Genomic DNA, 23022 nt, shown 5'->3' on the forward strand with positions numbered 1-23022 from the left:
ATGTAAACCAAATTGATTATCATGTTTTCCCTTCTATGGAGAAAAGAGGAGAAAACTGGGACAGGGAAACAGATACAATCAGAACTTCTACACTATCATTAATGTTTTATTTCTTTTAAAATGTTGAAACAAACATTAACCTTTGGAAGGTTTAGCTTTGTTCCCTATGATGAATATTGGGTTGAGTATTTTATCAGATTCTGTAGTTTTCTGTACTATTCTTTTTTCAATATTAAAAAAAGAATTCTTACTACCTAAGTTTGTCTTTAGACAAATTTCCCCCACCTTGATCAGACTGTATGGTGTTTGAGGAGAGAAATTATATCTTAATTCATCTATGTATCCCAGGGGCTAGCACAGAGTCTGTTGGTTGGAAGCAATGATAGACAGAGGATAGAATATAGTGCCTTGACCAGGCATGGTGGCTCATGCCTGTAATCCCAGCACTTTGGGAGGCCAAGGCGGGTGGATCACGTGAGGTCACCAGTTTGAGACCAGCCTAGACAACATGGTGAAACCTTGTGTCTACTAAAAATACAAAAATTAGCCAGATGTGGTAGTGCGCACGTGTAGTCCCAGCTATTTAGGAGGGTGGGGCTGGAGAATTGCTTAATCCAGGAGGCAGAGGTTGTAGTGAGCCAAGATCGTGCCACTGCACTCCAGTCTGGGAGACAGAGTGAGACTCTGCCTCAAAAAAAAAAAAAAAAAAAAAAAAAAATTAAGGGAGATATAATCCTTTTTGTTTTTTGTTTTTAAATGCTTTCTTTGGCCTTTCTCTAGCTCCCTGTCAAGGACAGCCTGGCAGGTTTCCACTATTCCCTGGGGTGGGCATCAGGGACTGTGGGATAGTGTGGGAAGGAGAGACTGCTTGTGCCTTATCCAAACCTACACACTGGGTGGACACCACCAGCCCTGCATAGATGGAGAGATGTTTCATTAAACACCAAGCAGTGGATGGCGACTTACCACACTTGATGCATTGCTTCTCTGGGGCTGAAATACCATTTACAAAATTACTGCGTTTAAAGGCGTAACTTTGGGAAATTGCGCAACAGCATTTCACAGCAGCAGAATTTTTTTAAAAAAGAATAGAATCCAGGGTGGTCACTGGAAAGGGATCTAAATGTCTTGCCAATTGTCCTTCTAGAATTCCTTTTCCTGTATATGTTATATTTCAATTGCCCTAAAAGTGAGTTATGTTTCCATCAAAATTATACATTTCTGAATATTCCAGCTGCGGGGCACATCTTATTATGGAAGTGAGAATTCATTAGCCTCGTTTGTGTCTTTGCGCTGGCAGCAATCCTGCCTCTGTAAGAGACTCCCATGTCTCACGCTGATTTATCTGAGTTCCTTCCTGATATCTGGACCATTATTTAAAATGCTGAAAGTGGCAGTGTAGAAACAGGATTACTAAAGAGAGTAAAAGGACAGAGGACGGAGAAATGTCAAAGGAGCATGATTTCTTAATTCAAGGTTCATTTTTCAGATTTATGTTAATTGTAAAGAAGTATATTCTGTCTACTTCATCACACACACACACAAACACACACACACACACACACACACTCCTCCAGCCCCAGTTCAGAGATAACCTCTGAACTGTAGCAGATTCAAAGTCCTAAAGCTTTCCAGAAATATTTCAGAGTGACATAGTACCCTGCTGGCAATAAACCAACATGGTTTGTTGACTGTATTTCCCTTTTATTATTATTATTTTTTTGAGATGGAATCTCTCTCTGTCACCCAGGCTGAAGTGCAGTGGTGCAATCTCAGCTCACTGCAACCTCTGCCTCTCCCTCTTGGGTTCAAGTGATTCTCCTGCCTCAGCCTCCTGAGTAGCTGGTATCACAGGCATGCTCTACCACATCTGGCTAACATTTGTATTTTTAGTATAGACAGGGTTTTACCATGTTGGCCAGGCTGGTCTCAAACTCCTGGCCTCCAGCGATCCACCCACCTCGGCCTCCCAAAGTGCTAGGATTACAGGCATGAGCTACCATGCCCAGCCTGCTGACTATAATTTCTGATGACCAAAAACTTCACTGATCACTCTGGAAGTTACTTAATATTACTAGGTGGTAAATACTGTGCTAAACAGTACTTTTCAGGCAGCACCTCAATGAATATGACAATCTCTAGAACACTGGTTCTCAAAGCACAGCCCCTAGACCAAGAACATCAGCATCACCCAAAAACTTGAAAGAAATTGCAAATTCTCTGGGCTCACCCCATATTTTCTATTACATTAGAAACTCTGAGATTGAGGCCCAGTAACTTGTGTCTTAACAAGTCCTCCCAGAGACTCTGATGCCTGCTAAGGCTTGAGAACCGCTGCCTGGAAATTAGGTGCTATTATCATCACTTTGCAATAAACACCTGAGGCCCAGAAAAGTAAAATTATTGTGCAAGTCATATAGAAAGTGGACGAGACAAGCTTTGAACCCAGACAAGTCTAACTCCAGAGTTGAGGCCCTTAATTACATTTCTACACTACTCATTATCTGAGGAATAAAGCATGGATTAAATCAGTGAACATTAGGCAAAACCATGCAAAATGGGGATAGGAATGATCATTCTAAATCTCAACAGCTGAACCATAATGATGGGCCACGAGGAACAATGACACTTCTCAGAAACCTAAAATTTAACTTAAATGTTCGCCAAGATGGGAGTAGTTAAATAAATTATGATACATTCACATAATGGAATATAATGCAGTTCTGCGAGTAATGTTTGCCAAGATTTCCAATGGTCTACAAAAATACTTAGAATACAAGAAGGGAAAAAATCAAATGCAAAATCAAACAGAAACCAGGAGCACTAGTGTGGGAAGTTTCCCCAAAGCGTAACATGTTGGTGAGGATGTGGGAAACTGGGTGGTTTCACAAACTGTTGGTGTGACTATAAATTGGTGTTGTTACTTTGCAGGACAATTTGGCAATAGATGCTTCCATTTAAAAATGCACACGCATTAAGACCCAAAAATTCTATATCTTAGAATCAACCCTAGAAAAAACACTTGCACATGTGCTTAGACATGTATAAAGATTATCACAGCTGTTTAGCTTCTAATGGGAAAATAATCTGACAAAATCCCTAAATTAAATGTTTATAACACAAATGATGAATTCTTGACGTGAAGAAAACCCCATTTACCCTGATGCGATTATCAAACATTGTATGCCTGTACTAAAATATTTCACTTATCCCATAAATAAACACATTTTTGTATTGGGGTTTGGGGCCGGAGGTGGGGATGATCAATAGGGTAAAAAAAACATAGAAAGAATGAATAAGACCTACTATATGATAGCATAATAGTGTGACTATAGTCAATAATAAACGACTTGTGTATTTTAACATAACTTAAATAAAATTGAATTGTTTGTAACTGAAAGAATGAATGCTTAGGGGATGGATACCCCATTCTCCGTGATGTGCTTATTTCACATTGCACGCCTGTGTCAAAATACCTCATGTACCCCATAAATATATATACCTATGTACCCACAAAATTTTTTTAAATAAAAGAAAATTAACTCCTAAATTCCTATCATTATGCAGACTGGAGAACTAAGTCATGATACCATGATACCATATTGAAGAATGTGATGAGGGCTATGAGGTTAGACTTATCTGGGTTCAAATCTTTATGAGTTACAAAAAATATAGATACACTTGAGATACAGCCATAGACAGACAGACAGATTGATCAATCCCAGGTGTAGGTTTCCAAGGTATATTGTTGAGTAGAAGAAAAAGGTAAGTTGCAGGAAACAAAGTTTGATGTGACTTATCTTACAAAGGAGATGAGAGAAAGAGAGAGGAGAGCAAAATAAAAATCCCGCAAGTAAACACATAACATTCTGCATTTTCAGTGCGTATTTCCAACAATGAGTATGTAAGCAAGCAATAACAACAGCAAAATTGGGAGACAAAAAGCCCTTTCTTACGGGTGCAAGGTGTGCATCGGGACCTCTGGCCTCTCCATCTGCCCGTAGCAGCTGGTCTTGGCCTCGGGGATGTAGGAGAACTTCTCCAGCATAGAAGACGCAGCGGTGGTTAGGATGCCAATGCCGTCCCTCACTCTCGCCTCCAGGCTGTAGTCCCAATCATCGTAGGAGACAGAAATGAGTCCCGATGGAAACTCTTTTGGGATGAGCTCCGTGTTCCCAGAGACCAAGCTGGGGACAATCCAGAAGAAATCATACCCGGTGAGGCCAAGGGAGCGGGCCTCACTCAGAATGAGAACAGCCTCGTCTTTGGAACAGTAGAGTAAGATGACAGAAGAGTGGATCTTCTTCAACTGGACTTGTGTCTTTGCATCCTCAAAGGAAGTGTCCAGTGTGATCACATTCTTCATGTCCCAGCCCACAAAGCTGTTGTCCACTGTGGTCTTGACGAAGCTGATGAATTCCCTGTAGCCAGGGAAGATGGTGGTTACCAGGGAGAAAACATGCCAGTCATAATCCTGCATGATCTTCAGCATGACCGTGGCTTGCTGCTGGATGGACGCTCCAAACTGGAAGAAGGTAGACGTCGGATCCTGCCAGTGAAAAGAAAGTAAAACAGAGGATGAGGCGGGAGGTGGTTTATACAGAAACACAAACTGTATCCTAGAAGTAAGGAAAGTAAATCACACATCAATCATTTGCAGACACTCCTGAGCATCTACTGTATGCCAGACTCCAGAACAGATCCTGCAAATACAGAGAGGAGAGAAGCCCCTGTACTCAGGAGCTCAAAGCCAGGTCCTGGAAGGATGTCTGTAATTATTGCTTGCCTATCATCTATTCTTCTCATTTTCCTCTAGTTCATCCTGCCCCTTCCTCCTTTGAGTCTATACGGTTCTAACAGAACAAACTCTATCTGACCCCCACCCCAGCTCATGACCGGAAAATCAAGCCATGGAAACAAAACAGCATCAGCAAAGACAGTTTTCTAACGATATATTTGGAGCCCCTAGAGTCTGCCAAGTATGAAGCCATTTCTCCTGGACCCCTTTGTTATAGAAGCCAGTGAGTTTCTATGTTCATGTAAGTAGTTTGAGTAGGGTTTCTGTCAATTGAACATACGGCTCCCACATAATACAGAGTATCATAAATACCATGTGGACATCTACCTTTTCAATCAACAAATATTTATCAAACACCTTATTAAGTGTTCTTAATAAGAATTAAGTGGAAGACAACTTCCAGAAACTAAGAGCTAAAAGAGGCATATGAAGTGCTGAAGGAGCATCCAGGTGAGGAAGAGGAGAAGTGCATGGATGTTACAGTTAGAGGAATCCCGAGGATGCACTGCGACTATCTCAGAAGCTGTAGATGAATGCATCATGGCGCCCAAAGGAGGGGGACGATACAATGTTGAAGAGCTTGGCAGAAATCCTAGCACACACGGCCTATTCAGAGCATAAGGGAGAGTCGCTGAATGCTCTCACCCTAGAAAGTGGCATTGTAACTTATGTTGGGTTCAAGGGCCTCTATTAGCCCTAACATCTTCACCCATCTACAATCATGAGAACAAACTTCCATTTAGAAAAGGCAGGTGATGCATACAGTTGTACAATACACAAACTGCCTTCATACCCTCTAACTCTTCAAATCCCCATAATGATCCTACAAAGTTGGTATTGTTGGCAGGGAAAATGAGGCTCAAAACAGTCACAGAGCAAGTAGGCATCTGTACATCAGTGCCGTGACTCTGCATCCTGCCCCCTTTCTGATACTCAACTACAGTCTTCCTGGGATCACTGAAGATCTGTATGGAACAGATGCTTAAACCACGTTGTTGACTTGTGGACACAGTGCAAAAATGCTAACTAAACAGAAGGTATGCCTCCGTGTTAGAGCAAAACAGGATTTGAGAAGTGCTGAGATATATTTCTTTCAGGGAACTGAAAGAATTATCAAAAGGTCCTCACCATATTACAGCCATGTTTTTATTTTGCATTCTGTATTTACCATGAGTATTGAACACAACCCTCAACAGGATAACTTATGAGGATTCCACTGCGAGAGAGAGAGAGAGAGAGAGAGAGCGCGTCTGTGTGTGTGTGTGTGTGTCTGTGGGTGTGTGTGTGTGTGAAAGGTGGATGTTCCATTCATGTTTTTCAGAACAATACTTTGTAGCTGTGCGTGTCAATTCCTTCAACAAGCTTACATCACTTTCCCTGTGGGTGCTCACTAAAAGTTTTATCAGAATGGGCTAAAAGCTATAGTTCTTCGAAATACTGTTCTTTTCTGAAATGCATGGGTTTGGGGGATAATTTGAGTGAAGTGTGGCCTGAAGGCAGAGAAAAGAAACAAGAATAAATGTCTTCTGGGCCCCTTCCAACATTGCAGTTCCATGAATTTTACCTAATTAAATCAATTAAAGTGGGTAATAGATTTAAAGACTGTGGATAATTATTGTTTTCCCTACAGTAGCTTTTGCAGAAATCTAATATTCTTGAATTGATTAACCATTTTAAATCACATCTCAACAAGACTGTGAGCTCCTCAAGGGCAGAGATTTTTGTTGTTTTCATCTTTATGTCCCCAGAACCTGGCAGAAGTCTTGGCACACCCATAAATGGATGACAAGGGAATGAAGATGTGAATGAAGCCTAAGAGGAATGTCCTTGGTTAAGACCAGAAATGGAAAGAAGGGGAATTCAGTATCTGAGATTGTATTTTGTGTGGATTCTGAATATTGTGTCCAAAACAAAACAAAACGAAACTTTCAACATCATCACCTACACCTTCCTACCCTGAGGAACTACCCAACCATCCAATACCCAACCTATATCTCAATGTGTCCTTTATTGATAACGAGGAGAATATAGAAGACCTATAAACCTCAGCAGTTGTCCATAGAACTTCATTAATGCCAAAATAGGGCAACAAGATAAAAAAAAAACACCAACAGAAGACAACACAGAAGTAGAGTCTAAAGGCAATTATATTCGCCAACCTCACACACTGTGAGACGCCTCTTGGGATGGGGCAAAAATGTTCTAAATTACAAAAGAAATGTGATAACTCCCATGGAAATGATGCCTCAAAGGAAGCCAGTCACCAGAGTTACCTTCTGACTGCAAAAGGTGGTGGATCAGCATCTTGCACTGAGTACACAAGGAATAGAGAAACCTCTCAACAGGACACACGCTAAAGGCACCATTGGAACCTAATAAAAAGGGTCTATGAGACACTTCCTTGGGAAGATTGGTATTGGTATCGGTGGAGAGGTGGAGGTCAGACATGCCAGATGGTGATGGAATGTGGGATCCTCCAACACCCTTGCTCTATGTACTCTGAGCTAGACATGACCAGGATACCCATGAAAAGGTCTGTGCACAGAGCAAAGCTGTAAGCACACACATCTTATCTGGTTCTCCACATGTAGAGGAGGGCATGGCTGCACTGTGAACTTCCTCAGGAGAAAGATAATTAGACGGACAGCAGTTAATCGGCCCAAAGCCAGCTCGGCACAGGCCATCTGTGAAAGAGTAGGTGCAAAAACCCTTGCTTTGTGCTGTCTCCACCCCCTGTCATGCCAAACTTCAGCCCAAGCTGAATCTCTCCCATTACGCACTATGCTGATCCCCATTCGCAGCCTCTCCCCAGAAAATGGAGAATACTAGAACCTCTGGGGCTGGACTACCCAGCTCCAGTCCTCATTATGTGGCCTTGGATGAGGGGACAAAAAACACTCAGCCTTTCTAAGTCTCAGTTTTCTCATCTATAAAATGGGTGTGGCTATGGTAATAATGATCATAGTAAGCATGCTAGAAATACTCTATGAGAGTCATGTTGCTCCTTACTTTCTAGGTACTATCTCATTTAATGCCACCCCCAACCACCTTACTAAGTTGGCACTAATAGTATGCCCATTTTACAAACAAAAAAAGACCCAGAAGTAAGGTGATTTTTCCAGGTTCATACAGGTAGAAAATCAGGTTTGCCTGCCCTCAGGGTCTCGAGTTTTTACCTCTGCACTCTGCTGTTGCCAATAATGGTGCTTCCTCATTAAGTTGTAGGAATTAAATGATTCTCTTGTATCAAAACACCCAGTGTAGTGCCCATCACGTATGATGTATTCAGCAAATATTTCACATCAGGAGATTATGCTATCTTTTGCAAGAGGTAATCCACACTTTGAACTCGGAGCATCTCAACAACTCACCCTGTTGAAACTCTTAAAGCACTGGTTGAAACTCTTAAAGCACCCCTTTAACCATGCCACTGCCCTGCTCTATAGTCATCAATAGCTCCCATAGGCCTACCATGTTAAGTTCAGACTCCCTAGCCTACCCATCTATGTGCACCAGCTTTATAGTTGAAATACCATGAGCTCTAGGGTCTATTGAACCTGAATTCAAGTCCTGCCTCTGAGGGACTGTGGCTAACCTAGCCAGCCCCGTGGCTTTGAGAAAGTGCTTAATCTTTCTGGGCCTGAGTTTCTCTACCTATAAGATAGGAATAATGACCCTTCCATCACATGGGTCTGCTGTGAGAATGGGATGAAAAGGGAGAAGTGGGAGACTCATCTGTCCATGCCTGACTTTGACAGTTTTGGTGCTTGTCTCCACATCCTCGGTCCTACAGACCACACAGATATCATCAGAAACCTAAGAGGGTCCTCATCCTATTTCAAGAACTGGCCTCTCCAGGTCCACTGACATGCTGGTTTCAAATCCCCACCACCCCATGCAAACCAGCTCATTCATTCTGAGCCCAAGGAGCCTGTATAATGCAAAGAAGAAACTGCCTTTCCATACAGCAATAAATCCATGCTTTGGAGAGAAACCATCCCTAATGTCCTTCCTGGGCATCATGCAGTTACCCTGTACCACTGTCATTTCTATTGGCATCTTAAAATTCAACCCAAAAACCACCATGGACCAAAAGCATCATCTACCCCTTGGAGGGACAGAAGCGAGGGCCTATTTGCAAAATATAATTGCATAGCAAAGCAATGAAGAGGCTTACATTTAGCTTTGGGATTTTCTAAAGTGATTTTATGAACTGGCAGGACATGATGGGGAATCTGGCCACACTCCCAGGGCCTGGCGTCCAATATGCCAAATATCCCAAAGCCCCTGAACGTCCTTTCCACTCCCTGTCTTGATGGTAGAGGCCACCTCTCCTGCACTTACCTCCTCCTGCTATGGCTCAGCCTGTACTTTTCGGATTCTACATATCAGCCTCTGACCACCTCTGGCACTCGGCTTCCTTAGAATGTGCAGCTGGGGGAGAGGAACAGATTTCATACACCCACTTTGGTTCTGAAGCAAAAGCACTTCTCTCCCCATGCTCACTGCTCTGCGGAAGACAGAACAAACTGTTTTAAACACAGAGCGAGGGAGGCACGAGGGTGTGGGATTCTGGGTGTCTGCTCTAGACTCTGTGTTTCAGTCCCATCATAACTGAGGACTCATTCAATCAGGCCTAGAGCATTCAATCCTGTTCCAGAATGTTCCAGAGCTTGCTGGGTCCCCAGGGTGATACCTGACTCCATGGGTACCAAATCCTGGTATTTCCTAGAGCCTAATAGCAACTTACATTCCATTTACCCATTCATAAATGTTACAAAGCCCACCCACACCCATTATCTCTTTGATCCTAACTACTCAAGAGATAAAGCAAGTGGCATAACACTCATGGATGGCATTTCTCCTAAAGACACAGGATGAGAGGTTAAATGACTTCCCTGAGATCTACATGGCCTCATGGTGATGGCAGCTCAGTCATTGTGAGATGCATCCAGTTTTCACTTGCTCACATCAGTGGCTCTCATTCCTGGCTGCACATATGAATCCCTTGAAGAGTTATCAAAGAATAACCTATGCATTGTGCCCCATGCAAGTCTGATTGAAATGGAATCTCTGTGGCCTAAGTATCTGAACTTTAAAGCTGATTTATGAGTTTTTCCTCTGTCTCTTCTCAACAGCAGTATTGTTGAGAAGTAGGTATTCAAGTTAGTATCTTTAAAGCCAAGTACAATGTGTGACACACACTAGGGGCCTGATAAGTACTTGGGGAAGGATGAGAGGGACAGGAGGCTTACCCCCAAGAAGCATGAGAGAATTGGTCACTATTGTCAACCCCACACCCATTTCCACAACTTATTTTCCTGCTGTCTGCCAAGAAAGGGAAATAATGGAGGTAACCCAGCAACGATCCAGAGAGACTCCTGGGGAATTTGCATTCTCCTGTTGAGGATTGCCCTTGTGAGCCCCGGTAAGCCCTGATGTGCTTTCTGTTACTCACATAGTGTATCAACTGAGCATTTCAACATATTTTATTTCAATTTCCAGGGGTGAGAGGAAAAGTAAAAGCATCAAATAAGCCTGGTAAGCCTGAGGATTCAGATGGATAGCATTCTCACGTGCACATAAGCTGAATCGGTCCCACTGGAAAATAACTACTCCACCACCACCCACCTCCCTCCCCCTTCCTCTGTCATCATCATCCTCCATTATCATCACATCCATCCTCCTCCTCCTCACCATCATCATCATGACCATCATCATAGCCAATATCTCTGTTGGGCATATCCAGTATGTAGCTCTATATAGCATACAGTGGGATGTCTTATTATTATCCCTGCATTAAAGATTTTAATCTGGATCGTATGTGGTTGCCTAGTTGCGGAGAGCTGTGAATCTTGCATGTCCTTCAGACTGAGAATTCTTGAGGGTAGGGCCCTCCTGACTTCCTCTCACCACCTTGCAGACTGCTGGACCACCTCTTTGAGAAGGAAACTGGCACAAACATCTCCCCTAGAGTGCAAGACAGCCTGTGGGCAGGAAAGGATCCCATGCTCTATGTACTTAAGCAGACCTGCCAGACCTACCACTCGAGAAAGAGACATTCATCCGTGGATTGTCTTTCATTCATTCAACAAATTTAACAAACTCCAGCTCTGTGCCAGGCATTGTTCCAGGAAAGTGAATCTAGGGAAGGAGGCTACCAAAGTGAAGGACGCTGATTCCATGAATTTTACATTCTTAGGGGAGGAGACAAACAAAGAAGGACATCAATAAATAGAACATTTGGCCGGGTATGGTGGCTCATGCCTGTAATCCCAGCACTTTGGGAGGCCAAGGAAGAAGGACTGCTTAAGGCCAGGAGTTTGAAACCAGTCTGGCCAACCCCAGAGTAAGACCCATCTCAAATTTTAAAAATGTGAATAAAAAAAAATAGAATAATTTCAAGAAAATCAGATGATGTCATAGTTCAGGAGTGGGGTGGAGAGAGGAGCCCCACTCTAGGTCATCTGATCTGCTACATTGGAGCTGATCAAAAGGATATGAAGGAGGAGTCATCCAGGCAAAGATTAGGGGTGAGATGAGAGTAGGGAGAGCCATTCCAGCAGAAGACACATATGCCAAGGTAAGCGAGGGTTCGTCAAGTTCAGGGAACAGAAGGAAAGTCAGAACAGCTGAAGTTTAAGGAGCAAGAGAGAGAGTGGTGAGAAATGAGTTAGGACAGGAAGCAGAGGCCACATCACACAATGAGTGCCCTGTAGTCAGGATAAGGAGTCTGTATCTAATTCCTAGGTCAACTGTATTGCAAAAAACTCCTCTGCTAAGTGTGCCACCAGTGTCTCCTAACAGGGAACCTGGGAGAAACCTGGAATTTGTGGGATTTTGTGTAAGATAACCCTGTTCTTCCCTCTGGAATTCTGATCTGTGCCAATAGGTAAGCCTACATTGACTAACATAGAAGGGCTGTCATACATAGAGGGGTTGCTGCTGAACTAAAGTAAGCAGCTTTATTTCTGGAATAAAAAGGAATGTTTCAGGCTTTCCCATAACACTTGCTAGGTTATGACTTGAAAGATGCAGCCAGCATCTTTCGTTTGCTATATCATTTAGTCAACTAGTACTCTAACTTCAAATATTGTGGCTAGAACTTCCATGTTTTCCTGGGAATTTCAGACCTTGTCCCAGTTTACCACCCAGAGCCAAGTTTCCCACTATCAAGTCCGCAATGCCAGAGGAAAGAACACATAAATGCATGGAGAAATGTATTTCTTGATTCTCGTTGCAGCTAATTTAGGACAGCCCAACATATTGTACATTAATTAGGACCACACCATGATCATTGCTCTTGAACTCAGCCCTGCTTTCTAGATCATTAGCAGGGCTGGCCAAAAGGAGGCCCTGCTGAGATTCAGACCCTTATTGTTATGCAAGGAAACAGCAAAGGCCCAAGCTGGCTTCACCTGGTGCTCTGTCAACCTGCAGGTGAGCATCTGACTCTAGGCTTCCAAACAGGGTCATTAGCAATTATGGATTGTCTGGGGCTAGGTCCAGCTAATCTCACACAGAAAGCAAGCCTGATTCCCACCAAAGCCAGAGGGAAATCCTACTGGACCAGAGACCATGGGGTCGGGTCTCTGAGGAGCTGATAAACTTAAGCACAAGGAAACATCTTTATTTTGCAAGTCCCAACTGTGACTAGGCCACTGGCCTTCTCTGTGCCTCTGAAACTGTTTTCTTCAGATCCCTTTTTTTTCCATGAAGCATAGGCCTCCCTGAGCCACGTGGTGGATATTTTTTATTCTGACCACTGAGCATCTGTTCTTCCTTTACTGGTAATAGTGAATGCCCCCTGAGAGCCTTCATTTTCCTCTCTCTCAGTCAAGCCAATTGACCCATAGTGCCAGTAATTAATTCGGGGGTGGAACATGTCCTAATCTGATCTAATCAGAGTGGCTTTCTGGATTTATGAAGAAAGGGACTAGGAAAAGACAGCTTCTTTTACTGTTAGACTTGAACTCGGATGGATGTTCGGCCAGAATTTCTGGCGGCCACCCAACCACTATATACCATCCTAAGAAGAAAGCTATCAGACCCAAAGTTTAAGCTGTAAGATGGAGAGTTATCAAGATCTGATGTCCGTGTTGAACACCTTGTTCAAGCCACACCTGAAGACAAATTCTCTTCTTGTCAATTGCATGTCCCAATTAATTACCTCATTTTGCTTAAGCCAATTTGATTAGATTTTCTGTCACTTGCAATCAAAGATTAATGATGCCACTTTGGCTAGGAAAAAAATAATGTGACATGCTTAACTCATCTTCCTGAACTTGAATCAGAATAATTCAAACTACAGGGTAGTGCATCTCTCTTCATCATCCTTCCCTTTTCTTATCATTCTTCTCCTTTTCTTCACCATTCTTCCCTTTTTCCTGGGACACCCACCTCTCTTCACAAATCTCACTTTTCCCTGCATGAGCTCTTCATCTTTCCTCATTGTTTTTTGTTTTTCTCTAATATGTGCTGAGATTGGTTTCTTCTCAAAGACTCTGACAGCCACAACTGCCAAGACCCAGACTTAAGACATGACAAGTTGCCACCAATAATAATCGCTTGTCATTAAGCTGTTCCAGCAAAGAGAAAAAGCAAACCAGTCCCGTTCATTAAGTTTTCGTCTCCGGCTGTCATACATAGAGGAGCTGCTGCTGAACTGAAGGAAGCAGCTTTGTTTCTGCAATAAAAAGGAGTGTCTCGGGCTTTCCCATAACATTTGCTAGGGGCAGGCCCTGGTGGTAAACATTTTCGTCGAAATGTCCGTTTCAAAAGTATCCCACTGTTCTCAAAGAATTGTCTACAAACAGCTCTGAATGCTCAAGTTCCAGAAGAAATTGCTTCTTCTCCCTTTGGGAGTCTGTGTGTTCCTGTTATCAAAGGCACAGACACTGGTACCAAATAGAGGGTTCAAATCTCAGCTCTTTCTCTTACTGGTGTCTGGGCCTTGGACAAAATCCTTACTAGCTCTGAGGCTCCATTTTCTCATTTTTTTTTTAAATGGAGGGAATTTTATTCCCTACTTTAAAGAGGTTGTTGTGACTGGGATAATGCGTGTATTACTCTGAGCACATACCGAGAGCTCCATTAATGAGAGCTGTGATTATCGTGGCTGTTGTAATCAAGAAAGAATCAACCACAATGACAGCAACAAAACCCAAAACACTACAACCCACCAGCACAGCACTAATGCAAATACAAACAGTTCCCCTGTGGCTTTTTTCCACGTCTTCTAAATGCCACAGCTTTGCAGCACCATGGCAAAGGAGCTCTTATCGCGTGCCAAGCACTGAGGTGAAAGCAGGTTGAAAACCCATCCCAATGTTAAACCTGAATGTTCTGCTTTGCAGGAACCCTTTCAGTCCTGGACAAATCAGGACAATCAGTTGATGACACAGAGATCTTCAAGTGCATTTATTTAATCCTCACACTGATGTTTCAGTGAATATTTCTATTCCCATTCTACAGTTCAGGAAGTTGGGGCTTAGAGAGAGGCAGTTCTCAAAATCTAATGAGCATAAGAATCACCTCCGCTCCGAGATAAGAATCATAACACACCGCTGTGTGTGTTAAAACACAGCAGGTGGGGGCTGGGGCATTGCAAGCAAGCTCCCAAGTGGCATCAGTTGCTGCTAGTCCATGGACCAAGTTTTCAGTAGCAAAGTTCTAGAGGTCAAGTCACATGGCACGCCGAACATCACGCTGCAAGCATCTCTCAGAGTGATGGTTCTGACCCAGGGGTCCTGGTGCCAGGTGACCTCTGTGCATCCCAGAGAGGACTAGGCAATGAAATAAGACAGTGTCTGATGTCTAACATTCTCACCACCGTGTGTTTCCTTCAGGTATGTCACAGGTATGTCATGCCTGTCAGTCCCCATCGTCTTACCCAGCAAAGCACTTTCAGCTTTGAGTCAGAACGTACTGCGCGGGAGTAAAGGAAGAGGGGCCACCCTGGGGTGAACTGCCTCACTCCTGGCAGAGAACTGAAGCCATCCAGGAAAGAGAAGAGCACAGAGAGAGAAGGAAGCACCAGTCAGTCCTACAGTGCCCATGGCCATCTGCCAAGCAAAGAAAACGACCCCAGGGTATGCATAGCCACCCTTCTCTGCATGCCATCGCTGCAGCTCACAAATGTACTCAAGTGGCTGGGTCTCCCTGAGCCTCCATTTTTTTCATCTATAAAATGGACCTGGCAGTTTTCTAATTACCTGGAGGGGAGCTGGGGCATCTGTAACAGGGTAATGAGCAAGAGCTCCATGAACTGAAAGGTAGGGGACTAATGTGGGAGCTCACTGGGGAAATAGGAAACAGCTGCCACCTCCTCTCTCCCCTCCACCTCCACGGTGCTCCCAGAACACATTGTCCAGGTCTCTATTGTCAATTGTCACCAGGTATTTTAGGTGTCTATTTAAATAGCTGTCTCCACGCAACCAGATTAATGCTAATTCATCTGTACAGTAATAGAACCCAGCCCAGCTCCCAGTACATGGGGAGCTCAGAACACATTTAGTGAAGGTATAAGTAAGCAGGTGAACGGATGGACAGACAGATGGATGGATGGATGGACGGATGAATAGACTAGATGAATGCATGGATGAATGGATGGACAGATGGATGGATGGATGGATGGATGGACAAATTGGACAAATGGATGGACAGGTGGATGGATGGGTGGGTGGATGAATGGATGGGTGGGCAGATGAATGGACAGATGAGTGGATAGATGGATGGGGTAGATGGATGGATGACGGAACACAAAAACGAACAGATGGATGGATGGGTGGGTGGATGAATGAATGGATGGATGGATGAATGGATGGATGGACAGACGGATGGATGGGTGGATGGGTAGATGGGTGGGTGGATGGATGAATGGATAGATGGGATAAATGGATGGACAGATAAATGGATGGGTGGGTGGATGGATGGATGGATGGACAGATGAACAGATGTATGGATGGATGGATGTGACATGAGTTGTGGGTATAAGAGATTGAAGAAATAAATGAACATCCAGTGAGAAAGGGAGTGGCTGAGTTAGTAGCACAGTGATGGGTTAGAGAGGGCAGGGTATAAGTGAGAGCTGGATGAACAGGGGGTGTGAGATGAGGGGGCTCAGAGGTAGAACTGAGTGTCTGCAGTGTGAGAATCCATTGCTACATAAACTCTCACAATCTGAAGGCAGGAAAGTAATAAACAATTCTGAGGAGGGTTGGGCTGGCATTCTTCACTGTCTTAACCCTTGTTACTTGCTCTCTAGGATTCAGGAACCAAACAGATTCAGGCAAAGTGGATTCCTTCTCTATCAAAACCCAGGAAAGGAATTGATTCCAAAAAGAGCCCATGTCCTTGCTGCTGTCAGAGCTGACTCAGGGCTCTTGTGAGCACAAGGACAGACTGTTTCCCTCCCCTAATCTCTAGCCCACTCCCAAGCCCCTTTATGTGTTCTCCTCTCCCAGCTACATATCCTCAGCAAAAGCTTTTCCTAGGTATCTTTAGTCTCGCAGGTGGTGTGAGGGGATCCCTAGGGAGCCCTTGGACCTCATGGTTACTTGAGGCCCTGGCCAAGGTAGAAAAAAGAAACTACCAAGGGTCTAAGAGGGAGGAGGTCACCACCCATCAGATGTGGGTACCTGGAGACCCACATCTTATTGCTCCTTCTAGGTATCCAAAGCTCCCAGAAAGCTTTGCAAGCATCATTTTCCCCCCTCTCACTTTGCAGAGCCCTACAACTTGAATAGGTTGTAATGACAGCCTTCTCTAATGAGGCTACTAAGCAGATAGCAAACAGGACAGCTATAATTGCTTCATAGGAGCAGAGTCCCAGCCAAATCATGGGAGGTGGCTTAGTGCAGTGGAAGGAGCAAGGATTTTGGAATAAGACACATCTAGGTCCAAACCTCAGTTCTTCCACACACTACCCATGTGGCCTTGAGAAACTGGCTCAACCCCTTAAGCCTCCGTGTCCTAGGCTGTAAAACAGGAAAAGCAATTTCCACCAACTTCATAGATCAGATGAGCTCATGTAGAGTAGCTGTTCACTGATTATTTATTGCATTCCAGTCATTTCTTCCGCATTATCTCATTCAGTCTTTAATGAAACCCCATGAAGAAGGTGGTATTAATGTCTAATGTCAAAACTAATTAATTTAAATTTTACTGGATTCCAAAACCCTTGCTCTTCACCATTGGCAATGTGCACCTCCTCCTTATCGGTGCTTAACCTGTGAGTTCCCTTTCCTTTACCCGGTCATTCTCCCATATATTCAGATACCATCTGAAGATCAACCCTTCCCCAGCACAGTGCTTCTTCCATCACCAGCTTATTCCTCTGGAAGCAATGCATCCACAGCAGAAGAATGCACCCTGAACTAATGCCAGGAGATTTAGCAACCTAATCTGCACTGTCTTCCTGGAGCATAATATTCTGCTCGCAAATCACTCCCCCCACTGAAGCTAACACAATACAGAGCATCCTTTAACTTATGTAAATAAGCATCTTATGGGCATCCGATTTATTCACCTCTCACTGCTTTGGAGACCAGCAGACCAAATACAGAATATCATCTGCCCCTTTAACAGAGCAATGCTAAATTCTCATGGGTGCATTTGTGTTTGTGTTTGTGTATGTGTGCACAGGCGTGCATGTCAAAAAGCTAATATCTGTTTGTTCTCTCCAGCAAGTACTAAGCTGGGCAGCCTGTCCAAGACCCACTTGCAGCTCAAAAGAAGAGGATGAACTAAATGTGACCAGAGCTCATCATTACAATTAAACTCTGAGCACAAATGGAACTAGGAGCATAAACAAGGGGTGGAAAAGGGAGAGATTTTAACAGAAAAAATGATGGTTTGTATTTTTCTCCGAAGTGACATAGAAAAAGAAATTGAATGTCAGCCTCTGAAAAGGGTCCAAATTACTATTTGAAAGGAGAAAAACACAATCGAATAAGGTCCATTTGTGTTCATGCTGAGCCCCAGGGCTTCCTGGCTCTCATCACACTCAGAGCTGGTTGCAGGCGAGAGCCCAAGTCAGCCCATGTGTTCTTCAACCTCAGGTAAGTTTGTCTTCTCCAGTGTTGTTGAACACAGAAGGGACTCCTTCCTCAGGGCTCAGAGGACAGAGAAGCCCTGACACTCACTGCCCAGTGACCTCCCAGCCCCCAACGATACCACTCACCCTTGGGTATTTCATATTTGCTGCAAACTTTGTAGCAACCACGAGAAATAAATAGAAGGCTCTCCTTCTTCCCACTTTGTACCTGAAAAATTAAGGCTGGAAGTGTGGAGGGTTCACTGGTCTCCAAGACTCACCCAGAGAGAAATTCATGGAGCCACAGAGCTCAACCCACCCTCAGCATGCTCCAGTAGTGAGAGTTGTGGCCAAAGAAAGCTCAGGGCACCAAGGGAATGCAGAGGAAGGGGACACACCCAACCCAGCAAGAGAGGGTGAAAGGGTTCCCAGTGACCCCTGAGGTCCTTGTAGATGGAGGGCAACCTGGCACAGGCTGGGAAGGCTGGAAAGGTCTGGAGAGAGAGTACAGAGAGGACAGTGTGCAAAGACAGTGTGCAGAGACACAGAGATTGAAGAACATGGCGCCCACTGGGAATGTGAGCAGCTTAGTGCTGAAGAATTTCTCTGAATACTGGGATTCAAACTGGGGTCAGGGGGCTCCTCCTCCTGCCTTCTTTTTTCCCCATTCCCCAGGTCCTCTATGTCAATCCTTCTGTCCTAGACAAAGAAACTTGTGCCAGAAAACACAGGATATCCTAAAATAACTCCCTACATGCTAAAGGAAAACGAAGTGAACATTTTTCCTTTTTAATTCCAAAATCATACTTGCAATATACCTTCAATGTTGAAGAACAAGATTCCTTAGTTTTTCACCCTGGACATCACTTTTTCTTTACAGAGAAAACGTAAAACCCAAGTGTGTCTTGTTCCCCAGAGAACAGAAAGGAAGTGAAAATTAGATGTGCACGTGGTCGGCAGATTGAGATAGACAGCTTCCTAGACACTCTCTGGAGTTAAGACGGCTGCTCTTTCCAGCTCACACACATTGCATCATCTTACTGTTGATGTCTCCTCAAGGATTTGTTCCAACACTCCGATTTGAAAAGGACCGAGAACAGAGCTTATTAAAAACTCAAGACACTATATCTGATGGGGGAGCATCAAGGGGCCATTAAACACTCACCTCATTAATAGCCTGCAGAATGAGTTCTTTTCTAAAGCTCACACAAAATGGTGATTAGACAATCCTGGCATACAAACCCATCTCTCCATTTTTCAATCCCTTGCCGAGCAAAATTTTCAGGCCACAAATTAGAGATACCCCTGGCTTAAAACAAAACAAACAAACAAAAAAGGTTGGGATTTTAATGAGCCTTCTGCCTCTAAATAAATCTCTCTACCCGGCACTCAAGTCCTCTCCAGACTTAAATGAAATGCATCGACAAAGCAAGTCATGCAGTGGGATGAATCCAGAATTCAGTAAGAGTCAAAGTCCTCCTTTCTCCAGGCCAGCGTCCTTTATGTTCATTATGTTGAGTGATAAGTTTGTAGCAAGTGGTGCTAGGCTTACTCCACAGTTATCATGCACATAGTGACTGTGATGATGTGGTTTCCATCACCTGGGATCAGACTGTACTTATTCTACAGACTGTCTGAAGTTGGGAATGAGTTTGGTGTCATCCCCGTGGGCAGTCAATAAATCCTTGCAGCCAATTGCCTGAGTCAAGGTGAGGGTTTCACTCTCTCAACAGCCTGAGCTTACCACTACTCCAGTGCTGACCATTCAGTGTCAAATGTCACTGAGGACAAATACCACAAATCACCACATGGCCTGTGGATACCAGTGGGATATGTAGTCTTGTCACAGATCGCAGCCTCCCCGCCTTGCTTGCTCCTCTCTGGATGCAATGACCTCTCGGCCACCTTGTGTCCCCCACAGAGACTTTGCTTGTCTTGTTCCAGGTTCCTTGAACTGTTCTTACCTTCTCTGACTCCTGTTCTTCCTTCATTCATTTCTAGATCATCATTTCCTAAGGGATGTCTTCCATACCCTCACGGATTAAGCAAATTTCCTCTCTTCTATGCTCTTTCTCGTATTAGGTTGGTGCAAAAGTGATTACCGTTACTGCCCCTACCTTTAATGGCAAAAACAGCAATCACTTTTGCACCAACCTAATATTTGCATAGTACTTAATGTGGCTCTTAATCAACATTGATTTATAGACTGCTTTCATGAATGTACGTGTCCCCCATTTAAACAAACTGTCCAGAAAGGCAGGGGCTATGTGTGCTGTTTTATTTTGTTTTACTAATCACTGTATCTCCAGCACTGTAGGAGTCTAATTCTATGTTTGGTTTTGTTTTGGTTTACTGGTTTACTGGCTTGTTTTGAATGAGGTTAGGCAGCTTGCCTAAGTGCATCAATGCGAATGAGCTCCCTGGGTCACACAGCATTGAGCAAGTCATTTCTTTCAAATTCTCTCTCACCGCCAGCTTCAACAAACCAGGAAACCCATCAGGCTGTGTCACCTTTGGGCAGAAATCCCCAGGGGCTTTGGCATCACGCTGACAAAGTCTCTGCCAGGTGTTAGGTGCTGGTTCCTATCATTGGTTCCATCACCCCTTAAAAGCGGCTTGCACCATCCTTGTAAAGTTCTGTTGTTCAGACTCATGATCAAGACACAAAACAATTCCCAGGGGCTTGAATTAGCCCCTCCTAGCTGCTACTGGGTGAACACTGTGATTTGTGACAGGTAATTTAAATGCAAGAAGTAGACTTTCTCCAAATGTAGCTGCCACTGAAGTGAGATGTTTGGAAAGAATCCACCGTCCTGTGGGCTTTCTTGTGTTTTCTGTTATTTTCATGTTTTAACTTAAAAAATTTTAAACCTCTACCTATAAGCTACATAATACCCATACTTAAAGCAAAGGTGAATAAAAATTCAGATTCTCGGGGGTTCTATGCAAGTCCTGGTTTATCATATATGAGCCGTGTGTCTCGGGAAACTCGCTTCATTTCACTGATCTTTAGAGCTTCAGTCTCTTCACAGGAATGACAAATAGTATGAGCCTTACCAACTTCTAGAACTGCACAGTGAGCCAGATGTCAATTATCACTTAACTGTGTCTTTAATTAATTCATTCATTTAACCTACTATTTATTCATCTCTGGACCAGGTACAGTGCTGAAGGCTGAGAATCCAGTAGTGAACAAAAACAGCCATGAAACCTGGGCTCAAAGAGCTTATGATCCAGATGGAAAAGACAAATATTAATTAAACAACTACACACGTGTAAAATTGCTATTGAAATTCACATTTTGTAAGAAAAGCTTATGGTGCGTTAAGAATGCACAATGGGGGAAACAGAATAATTTAGATGGTCAAAGACTTCTCCAAACAGGAGATGCTGGAGTAGGGGTTATCTAGGCAAAGAGGAAAGAATGCCTCTTGCAAAGAAGGTGCTTCATATGCAAAGGTGCCCGGATAGGAGGCAAGTGTGAGGGTCTTTAAGAAAGCCATTGGGGTGAGGGTGAAAGAGACTGGTTCTCTGCTAAGAAAATGTATTTGTATTCCTTTGTACCTAAAGAAGAGGGTATTACCTTCCTCTCACCTCTCAGTTGCCCAAGAATCTTTTCACAGTTTCTGTCTAATCCCTTTCAATAATTCCCTGGCTGCTAATCAGAGAAAAGGTGTTAATTCCCTTATTAGCATACCTCTGCCTCTCTGTGATCACAGAATTCTCCTAACTTCCTCCACCCTGGGAATGCCCTTGGCTTTCACTCTGGCCCTGTGTGCTATCTGCCTAGGGCTTGTTCTTAGCCAGGGGGACCAGCACTCACCTGGTGCCAGCCCCTAATTTTACTCAGGTAAAATTATTTAAGGGAGCTACCCATGTTCAGGACACACACAGTGGATATGGGATTGAGCTCCAAACCCAGGGCTTCTGTCACTGTGGGATACAGCCACTTCCTATCGCATGGACCACCCAAGGAAGAACAAGCTCTTTCACTTCTGTGAGCACTCCTCCGTATTTGGGTCCTGATACTGTGGTTCCTTTAATAAACTTTTTTCATGCCTTCCCGTGTGAAACCCCAATTCACTTTGAAAGACATTAGCAATAACAATATCACAATCCACAGTTGTTCTCTGCATGCACTGGGTGGCCAGAGTAGTGGAAATAAAGCAAATATAAAACCTAAGAGGCAGCTTCCAATAGGAAGGGAGATTACCCAAATGATGTCATCGCATCATAATTAGCAATAGGGCCAAAATTCCCAACCACAGCAAAGCATGTCAAAATGGGGCTATCTCAACTCTTCTTTAATTGGGAAATTTAACAACTGAAAGATGCCCCTCGATGACTCTGAAGGGCTTGGTTTCTCGTATTTCCTGGACCTCTTTGACCCTCACCTGAGAACTCTTCTATAGACATGGGCAGGTGAACATCACCTGGGCCTCTGCCTGTTGGTTTTCAGCAGGGTTTTCACACTGGTTGCCCCCATGAGCAACACTTGGCCACTGATATGAAGGTCTTCCCCAAAGAACAGGTTGGCTTGTTTTCCATGTTGATTGTGCATGCTTCTCTAGTCTTTCCTCTCAGTTATACCAGGAAAGAGAGATAGTGATAAAATGCTTCAGAATCACAGCTCTGCTATCTCCAAGCTGGGTGTTTGAGCAAGTTGCTTAGCTTCTCTGTGTCTGCCTTCTTTCTCCATAAATGAAGATAACTATAACTTCTGCATAAGCGACTGTGAGGATTAAAAGTGGCAATTGATGTAAAAGCACCTGGCATGCAATTAACTCCCAATACATTTAGTTGTTATCATAATTGCCATTAATAACATCCAGCCTGACCTGAACTTACTACCAAATCCATCCTCCTTGAATGTTGACTGGCCACAAAGCCATGGCTCCCTCTTGCTGATTTGGGCAATGTTGGTCTTCTGAGACCATCTTTCTTGGCAAACCAGACTGTGAATTGCCAAATTTACTACTCCTCATACCCATCAATGACCACACAGACACATGCACACACACACACAGGTTCAACCCCACTTCCATATCTTCAGCAATGGTCTCCTGGGGCTCTGTACCCACAGATTTTATCTGACACGGTATGTCTGAGGTGTGGCCCAGAAATCCGTATTTTTAAGTAGATTCTGAAGCAAATAGTCTGCCAATTAGTACTAGGACAGACCCCATGG

At 43.8% G+C, this 23022-nt stretch overlaps 1 protein-coding gene across 2 annotated transcripts in view; it reads right to left on the reverse strand.

Annotated features, from left to right (window-relative positions):
* GRIN2A (glutamate ionotropic receptor NMDA type subunit 2A) overlaps window positions 1-23022 on the reverse strand; it is a 419536-nt gene that overhangs the window by 172378 nt on the left and 224136 nt on the right. For both annotated transcript variants that reach the window (XM_054533449.1, XM_063717183.1), the window contains exon 4: window positions 3957-4549. In XM_054533449.1, the coding sequence (XP_054389424.1) occupies window positions 3957-4549 (593 nt within the window). The remainder of the gene's footprint in view (window positions 1-3956; window positions 4550-23022) is intronic.

The sequence above is a fragment of the Pongo abelii genome, chromosome 18 (assembly GCF_028885655.2).
Source record: "Pongo abelii isolate AG06213 chromosome 18, NHGRI_mPonAbe1-v2.0_pri, whole genome shotgun sequence".
NCBI classification, from domain to species: Eukaryota; Metazoa; Chordata; class Mammalia; order Primates; family Hominidae; genus Pongo; species Pongo abelii.